At 40.4% G+C, this 9,428-nt stretch overlaps 1 protein-coding gene across 8 annotated transcripts in view; it reads right to left on the bottom strand.

Annotated features, from left to right (window-relative positions):
- The window catches only part of plekha6 (pleckstrin homology domain containing, family A member 6), a 70,110-nt gene that overhangs the window by 35,906 nt on the left and 24,776 nt on the right, over nt 1–9,428 (bottom strand). For 6 of the 8 annotated variants that reach the window (XM_037975138.1, XM_037975137.1, XM_017433427.3 and 3 more), the window contains exon 5: nt 7,881–7,981. In XM_037975138.1, the coding sequence (XP_037831066.1) occupies nt 7,881–7,981 (101 nt within the window). Of the gene's footprint in view, nt 1–7,880; nt 7,982–8,555; nt 8,708–9,428 lie in introns of those variants that run through there. The other 2 variants (XM_037975141.1, XM_017433433.3) reach the window with 1 other exon arrangement.

Here is a 9,428-nt window from a genome sequence, read left to right as displayed (position 1 = left end):
ATGCAGCAGATCTCATTTGTGAAAGTTCAGTTAAATGTCACTTAGAAATAAAGCTTGAAAAAGGTAAGAAATTAGATTATTTTTTCATATTTTTCAGAGAATAACTGACAACGTACGTAATTGGGACATATCGTGATACATATCGTTATCGTGATATAAAATTATCCATATCGTGATGTAGGATTTTTTCCATATCGCCCAGCACTACTTGAGACTTTAGGGGACTTTAATCATGACAATGTAAAGTTCAACATAAATATGCAAATTTCCCTTGAAGAGAAAAAAACCACCTTGGATCAAGTTCACTGCAACATCCCGCAGGCCTGTAAAAATCAAATCACTGCCACATTTAGGATCTGTCATCTGAGTGCTCACACCTATGTGACATTGTCTCCTGAGCCCACAGAGAAGCACTTTATCAGGAATGACTTCAGAGGCATGTGGCAGGGAACGCAGAGATAACTGCACAGCCAGACACTCTGGATCACTTCTTCTCTTTGAAGAGGCCAGCACCCACCCACCCTTCTGCACCTCCAGGAAGAGCTGACACCGACATCATGTCAAGTCCATCCTGCACTGAGTCAACCCAAGTGAGCAGCCAGACCACAAAGAGACTCTGGAAGGATTCATAAGGACTGGGCCAATCAACTAACAGAGGTACAATTATTTTTAACCTCTCAGTACAGCAGTCTGTAGCCCATACCTGCCTAAAGTCGACTTCAACCATCCCTGCACCAAAGAAAAACACAATAAACTGCCTTAATGACGATTGCCGGGTTCTTACCCCCATCAACACCTACTCTGACATCCCTGCTGATTCTCACCCTGATCAACATCTCTGTATTTGGACATTTTGGGGTTAAACAAGTTTAGCTCAATGTGCACATGCCTTCAAATTTGATGTAATCAGTGAATAATTAACATATCCAAAGGGGACTGATTTATTGCAGTAACAACATTAAGAACTTGGATCCCATCAACAGCCCAAAGGTCTGAAGAAGGCTGCTTTAACAAAGAAATTCTCAGCTGGACAGATAATTCTGTGGCTTATAAAATGTCTCCAGGCTAGGACCACACCTTTTCAGAGTCAGGCTGTGATTCTGCAGGTAGAACAGGTTTCAGCAAAGAGCTGCACACAACATAACCTCTAAGAAGCAAAAGAAAAGGTTTTAAAGTGGCTAAACAATTCTCCAGCAAGAAAACAACACATTAATATGTCTGCTGTGATACGGCTTATATGGCACCATGGCTGAGTGACTGCGATCAAGCTTGTATAACTCAGTCCAGAATAAATTCACTTCAGTTAATTCAATTTTATTTCAACAAGTAAAGAAAACTAAAATAATGTTAAAGCTACAAACAACTTATGGCTAATTTGCAGTCCCCTTTCATGGTCAGACTTTAAACTTCCCCAACTACTAATACAGAAGTCCAGTTTTCTTGAAACTAAGAAGGAAGGGCTGCACATATTTAAGTCTGATTATCAGAAGGTTAATCTCTCTGAAGCCATACTGCATACAGACATTCACTCACAGTTATCCTCATTCTTTGTGGGTGGACAAAGAAAACAGGCTTAGATCAGAAACATAGATTAATACAACACCATTCCTCCCAGAATCCACATGTGGGCAGAAACCCTGTGGTTGGACAGGTCTGACTTTATCTTGTTACGAACTGCCTCAGTGTGTTTTCTGTTGGCCGTTCTGACCTGTCTCTAGTCATAGCAGAAGTTTAGTAACCAGCAAACAGTGATTAAAGAAGCATGCTGGGACAGGACAACAGAGTCTGTGAGCCCTGCCCCTGACACCAGGAGGGAGTCGATCCAATCAGACAAAATATGTGGTCCAACCTTGGAAACACATGCAAACACCCACAACAAATCTGAACCAATCTCAGGCATCACTCACATTTATCTGTCATTAGGTGATTAAACAGGATTACTTGTCTGTATGAAATGAAGCTGTATGTTAGCTACATCACGTGAGGTAACAGTCTTAGTATTAACCTAATACTAACAACAATCAAACCACCAGGACTTGAAGAAGACGAGCTTTTTCACAAAGCTGTGGCATATTTTCTGATTTCCATCTCAGATCACCATGGCATTCTGTCTTATCAGTACAAGACAAAAAATGTTTGCAATCAAAGCTGACGGTGAACATTCAAGTCTGGATGTGTTTTAGCTTTGCCATATCTACTCCTCTCTAAGCAAGAACAAATCTTTCCCTAACAATCTGCACCCTGTGGTTTGCAGTTCTGAGTGGAATATTTCCTACTACTGAATTATTACAACGTCAGATCGTTTATCAAAGAACAAGATTACAGATTTAGTTTTTACAATCAAAGCAGCTACAGACACACAACTGGTTAGATAACCGAATCTCAATTAGATTTTAAAGTTCACATATTCATTCATGACAAAAAGAGAACACACACACACACACACACACACAGATACTTCCAAAAGAAACCGAATAGCAGTCAAATGTTTAGGCCTTGAATGTAGAGGTGGCTCTACAGGAAAAGGCTCACAGTGTACTGTAATAGTCACTCTGAAACAGGTACACTGACTACTGGATTAAAAGTCTTAATACCAAAAAAAGATTTAATGATGATTACTGAGGTTGAGTAGTTCTATTCTTTCTACTTCACCAGAACCAGCTCTAGCACTGAAAAACAGGTGCTATCTCAGTACTCAGTACTAACCCTTTACTGGAAACAACCACTTTTATCAGTTATGTCCAGATAAAAAAGCCTAAAGAGCTTCTTCTTTAGGTTGATAGCTTGATCTTCACACTACAGCTCACTGAAGCAGCATCTGAAGTGGGGTCCTTGATCTTGGCCTTTTCAGATTGCATTCTTTTACCCTCCTTCAGGATGCATGAAAAAGTCTATCAGATGTGTGAGTCTCAGATGGTCCCAGTTCACCCCCACGACTCGTTTGGGTTGACCAGGTCTGTCTCAAAGTTTTCTCCTCCACTGGATCCAACTCACCACCAGGTGCAGATCAGTGTGTTTCTTTTCTTGAGTGTTCAGGACATGATGTTACAACTGTGAAGTGAATCATCACATCTGACCAAAGGTGGCCTGGTACCAAGTACACTTATGGACCACCTTATGTTCAAGCACGGTGTTTGTGATGGACAGCACATGCCTTGCACAGAAATCTAACAACAAAACACTGTTCAGATTTAGTTGAGGGAGGCTGTTCATGCCAATTAACCCCCACCAAATAACTATTCTGGGCACTGAAGTCTTCCAGGAGAATGATGAAATCCTAGACATTGCGTCTCCTAGGACATCATCTTGAGACTCCAGAGACTCTGGGTAATCTGAAGTGCTGTTTGGTTGATAAAGAGAAACACCAGTCAGAAGCTTCCCTTCCACAGCTCAAAGCCACAGAGAGGCAACCCTTTCGTTCACTGGAAAGGACTCAAACACCAAGGCAACGATGGAGGCTTGTGAGTATCCCCAAATTCACCTGATGTTGCCTCTCCCAATGGGCAACTCTGGAATAGGAAAGAGTGCAGCTCCTACACTAAGCTTAAGCTAAGTGTGGAGGTAAACTCATATCTAGTTAGTATTAATTAACCTCACACACAAGCTGCAGCTCTTTTCCTGCCAGAGAAAGGAACAGTCTAAAGGTCTAGTGCCCCAGTTTCTCTCTAACTGGTAAGGTGACATGTATCTTGTAGTCTTCCTCCATGGGGTCTCAGAATTGGTCTAAGTCTGACCCCTGCCTTGAAGCCAAAGGTCAGTGAACATAACTCAAAGTAAATAACTCTGTAAATATTAACATTCATTTTCCAATGTGGCTGCCAGGAACTGATAAGAGTCTAACCTGGTCAAGAGTCAGATGCAGTGACTAAGTCCCTCTTCATCAGGGAAAGAGACTACAGCTAGAACCTGTTAGTCTGAAGTAGAAACCAAAAAAACACCTTTATATACAGTGCCTATAAAATGTATTCACCCCTTTGGAAGTTTTATGCTTTTATTGTTGTCATAAATCAATCATGGGGAACATAAATTAGCTGCAGTCAACTGACCATGGAGTCTTTCGCATCCTATTTGGCAAACTTTAGTCAAGACTGAATGATTTTTCTTCAACTGTAACTTTCTCTTTGCCTCTCTCCCATAAATCTCAGACTGGTGAAGAACCTGACAACAGTAGTTATCTGTACAGTCTCTCCCATCTCTCCTGCTGAGGCTTAGACCTCCTTCAGAGAGCTCACAGGGGTCTTGGTGGTCTCTCTCTCTGTTCTCCTTCTTCAGTCTCTCAGTTTGAGGACGGCCTGCTCTTGGTAGATTTACACATGTCCCATATTCCTTCCATTTCTTGATGATGGATTTAACAGAACTCCTGGGGATGTTTGGAGCCTTAACCTTTTGTATCCATCCCCTGACTTTACTTTTAATATTCTTTTCTCTGAGTTGAATTAGGACAGACACTTTAAAGGAGGTCAATATTTATGTAATCTCTTATTTTAGATTACACATTTTCATTTAAATAGTATTAATCTGTAGAAATTTGATTTCACTTTAACAATGAAGAAGGTTTGGGGTTTTTTTTTGTCAAAAAGGCCAATTTATATTGATCATGATTCATTTATGACAGAAATAAAAGCATAAAACATGAATACTTTTTACAGGAACTGCATTAAATGACAATGCAGTAATAAATGAATCATATCCCAAGCTGTGTTCAAAAACACCTGCAGTACTTACAGATGAATATCTTAATGTGATTCATCTCTGATAAGACGGTTTCTTAGTTTTTAATGGCGCCTCTGCACTTCATTCAGTATGTACCAATCTTATTTTTGTGTTTCTACAGTGTACTGAGATACTGTATGTGGCTGTAAGAAAATAATTTCACATCTTCTCTTTAATTATGTAATATTCCAGTATATGTCACATGATCTCCAGGAGGTTGCCACAGATTTATTAGTCATGTCAAACAATTCTATAGCCTGAACTCTGAAACATCACATTTATTTCACATACACAACATAATACCAACAGTGACCCAACAATAATGTTAAACAATCTCTCACTATGCTAACACTGTCTGCCCTGCCACAATATTGTGCCCAGTCACATAATGTATATTAATTTAAAATCAACATTTTTTTTATTTATCATTCATTCCACAAATATGAACCTGGAACAAACAGATGCGGAAGTTGCTGTTGAGGTTTGATTTGGACTTGGATGACAAGGAGAACAGAAGACAAACTGCCAGACTGAGATCTGCCAAAGTGGAACAGAGAGCAACTAGCATGAAGATGGTGCATGAGACCACAGCTAAATGTTGACAGAAGATAGTCATGGAAGAGCTGAGACAAGATGCTGCCGAACACCACAGATATGCTGCAGTAAGAACAGCAGCATGTGCCATGTTCACACTGTAGTACGCTGTAACTTCCCCCTCTTCAACTCAGTACACACTCAGAGTATGTACATGAACTTTACATCATATACGTTATATGACCCGACATTCGTTTCTTTTAAAACAATCAGAGTACACCAACATATGTGTGACAGTAACCTTCCAGCCTGTAGCTCCCTGTCTTTCTCTCTGCCGTTTCAGTGCATACTGTTTGTGATGGAAGGTCATATTTAGACTGTAATCCGATGCATAAAGAGTGAATGGCTCACACCTGTTAAACTTGATGGGGTGTGTTTCTGCAGTCACATCATTATGAGCACAATGTACTTTATGAATCAGAAGCGGAGACAAGTTCATTCTTCAAGAATCAGACTCTGAGTTGTGTTTTTTCTTCTGTTTCTTGACTCCATTATGTACGTTGAAAGAATAGTGAGAAGAGAGCAAGTGCCACAGTTTGTACAGCAGACGAACACAGTCTGGATCCGTGCATGTTTGTTCTTCATAAATTCATGTTCAGCACTGCTCCATCGGATGGTTTGATCACTTTAAATTGGTTGGGTAATATTGACAGTTTCTAATTTCTAATAGATGATTTCTGCTCAGTCTGTCATGTTTCTGTCACTCTCCAATGTCAGATATTCTTCTCTTGCTCTCACAAAGCATCCTCTTGTTTATGTGGTCCTTTAAAACTTGAACGATTTGTGTTTGAATAAATAATAAATTGAATTGAATATTGAATAAATCCCTCAGTTTTTGAAATAAGAAATTCTATAAACTTTTATTGACTCAAAGTTTAGAAATTTTGCAATACTCCTACATGTGACAGTGCATCTGTATTTACACTCAGTGGGTGAATGAACTGGACTTTAGACCAGAACAGAAAGAACTGTTTGTTCTGAAAAGTGAAGAGAACTGATAATGACTGTGGCTGCAGAGAAAGGAAGACTTTCAGAAAAAGAGTTTGACAAATCAAAAATAACAATTTACATAAAACACTATTCGGCAGACTAAGACACATGACATGACACTGTCATCGTGTCATAGTTGAACAGTTTAACAGGTGTAAAACTGGGACCTCTGCAGTTCTGTCATCCTGACTATCAGCCTGGGATTTTAACCCAACACAAACAATCCAAGCTTGGATCTGTCTCCACTGGTTAAGAGGAAAAAAAAGTCCCATTAACTTCCCAGATTGTAACAATGATGACATGTTTTAAGGACAGCATGTTTGTAAAATATGTTAAGAACTGGATCTGGTTCTTGTCACTGTCTCTGCACTAATGAGCTGCTGGACTTCCTGAGTCCAGATAAAGTGAACCCACAGCTTCAGAGACATGAAACTATGTTTCAGCTCTCTTGATGAGCTGGTTTACTGAAGAACAAACATCCAATTACAACATTTCTCTAGTAAAACAAGTAACAAGTGATAGACGAACCAAAACCCATCATTTGATTCTTGAAACTTCATACAACTCCGGCTGGTAGAAAATTCATTTCATTGTTTCCCCTCGTTAACTGTGTGATGCATTCAGGTGTGAGTGGGTGTGATGCATTCAGGTGCATGTTGGCGTGACACATTCAGGTGTGAGTTACTGGGATTCATTCAGGTGCATGTTGGTGTGACAACCTCAGGTGAAGATTAGTGGGATGCGTTCAGGTGTCAGTTGTGTTCAGGTGCATGTTATTTGGATCAGAGGGGGGGGTTGTCTTGAGTAAATTTTATTGATCCATATTTTACATTTTCTTTAGATTTAAACCAAATTTCCGTTTTTTTTTTTAATTTACTCTAAACCAGTTGAACCTGAAAACCTGCAGAATTACAGAAGCTTGTCAGGTTTTGTGAAAAGTTTAAAAAAATAATACATTTTATTGATCTGTTGGCCAGCAGAAAACAACCACATGCTGTTTTTAATGATAAGATTGTGTCCAAACAAGTCAGACTGTCAGTTTGATCATATCAGTAATATGTTTAATTAATGTACAGGACACTTTAGGACCTAAAGCTGGCTGTCAATAAAACTAAACTCTTGATGTTCTTCCAAAACAACTCTGAAAAACCTTTCTGAGTGTCAGCTCTGATCCTGGTTCTGTTTCAACTCACATCCAACAGCTGGTGATAAAGTGAAGGTTCCTTTTTAGGTCAGGAAAGATTTGAAGTGCCCACTTTTGAATGTTTACGATGGATGATGAAGGACTGAAGTGAAGTGGATCTAGTTAGCTACAGATCCTAAACCTGAAGACACTCACACATGACTGCGGATTGTATGACCTGGTTAAGGGCTCTGTTTTCAGCTCCTGAGACTGAAACTCAGCCGTGTGTTGTTCAGTTTCATCCTTCAGACAGGAACAGGAAGTGACTGTCTTTGAGCTCATTCAGTCAGATCCCAAACCTGCAGCAGTTCTTAGGAAGCTATTTTTATAAACATGCCAGCTGGAACATCAAAAAGACCAAAATACATATTTGTTTCCGTTTCACCGAAATGTCACTGACCTTAAAGGCAAATCTGCGGGTGATGTTATCTGAAGGCTCCACTCCTCCGATCCTGAAGCCAAGCAGCGGCAGACTTCCTAAGACTGTGTCCTCCTTCTCATCTGCAGGGAGAAAACGGAAAAGAGTAAAATCATCCCGAGACAAATCTGAGACAGAATACCGTGGAGCTCTGCTGCAGCTGCTCAGAGAAAGTTCCTAACAGTCCTCGTAGGAGTTTGTTCATTCGATACCAGTGAGAAGTGAGGATGGTCAAACACCAGCAGGTTTAAGAGGGGCTACCAATCAGAAGGTTTCTGGTTTCATTCCATCTTCCCATCCCACAAGCCAAAAACTGAACCCCGAGATGCCCCCGTTCTCTGAACAAGTGTGTGTGAAGAGATGAATGTGACCCTTTGAGTCGTCAGTCGGAATAAAGAAAACCCTTCATGAATTCACTCTATTTATCATTCAGAAACAAATGATTCTTAAGATAACAACTCCCCCAAATAAGACGTTTATTATGGCTTAAGAGACATCGTTAAAGGCAACGGTAACCGTTTGCTCACACACACACACACACACACCACGATCCAGTGGTTGTAAACCAGAACTGGTGCAGGATGAAAACACCAGCTGACTACAGACAAAAATAAGACGTGTAGCAGTTAAAGACAGAACCTCTCTGTGTTCTCCTACCTCACAAGTCTCGAACATGACTCTGCTCCAATATCCTCTATGCCGCTTAGAGACTGTTTGTGTTTCTGTGGGTGTACATATGAGAGCAAAAACACAGAGAGAAAACCCGCGAGGGAGAGAGAGAGAGGGAGATGAGAGGGAGGGGGAAGGGCTTGTGCAATCATACAATCCCCAGATCTCTGTCCTGTGGGTGTGTTTGTGTGCGTGTGTGAGACAGAATGATCAAACCATGTGACTCAGTGTTGTAGGAATGTTGGCTTCGAGCCAACTGTACCTGCTGCAGGTCTGCACCAATCAGACGACGAGACGGCAGACACCTGAGCCGCTCCTCCTCTACACACCTGAACGGTTTATTCACGTCCGCTGTTTCTAAACGGAAACCATGCAAATACATCCTCCATCGGAACCAACAATTCATCACACATACAAACACGTCACATTTAAACAAATATACAGTGGGTTGCAAAGGTATTTGCCTCTCCCTTGGTTATTTGTTTTAGTGCCTTAAAATTTGAAATTTAAATGGATTTTTGATTAAATGTTAAGTTAAACAGGAAAAAAGTACTTGTTTAAAATAATTAGTGTTAGGATGTAAGGTTTTTGTATTATGTTTTGTCTTCAAATTTCAGTTTGAGTTTATTGTTTGTTATTTAGTTGTCTCTTCCCTGTGCCTCAGCCACCATTCACTTCTCCTCAGTCACACTCTCTCTCTTCCCTTTTCTCACCCATCTACACCTGCCTCTAGCTCCATAATCATCTCACCTGTGCCCACTTCCACTTATCACCCTCTGCCTTTAAAACCCAGTCACTTTCCACATTTCCTTGCTGGTTCATTGTTATACTTTGCCTCCCTGATGTGCTGTCCTTCCGGTT

This window comes from Kryptolebias marmoratus, linkage group LG4, assembly GCF_001649575.2.
Source record: "Kryptolebias marmoratus isolate JLee-2015 linkage group LG4, ASM164957v2, whole genome shotgun sequence".
Lineage (NCBI taxonomy): Eukaryota > Metazoa > Chordata > Actinopteri > Cyprinodontiformes > Rivulidae > Kryptolebias > Kryptolebias marmoratus.
The sequence above is the reverse complement of the archived record's forward strand: the minus strand, read 5'-3'. Positions and strand labels throughout refer to the sequence as shown.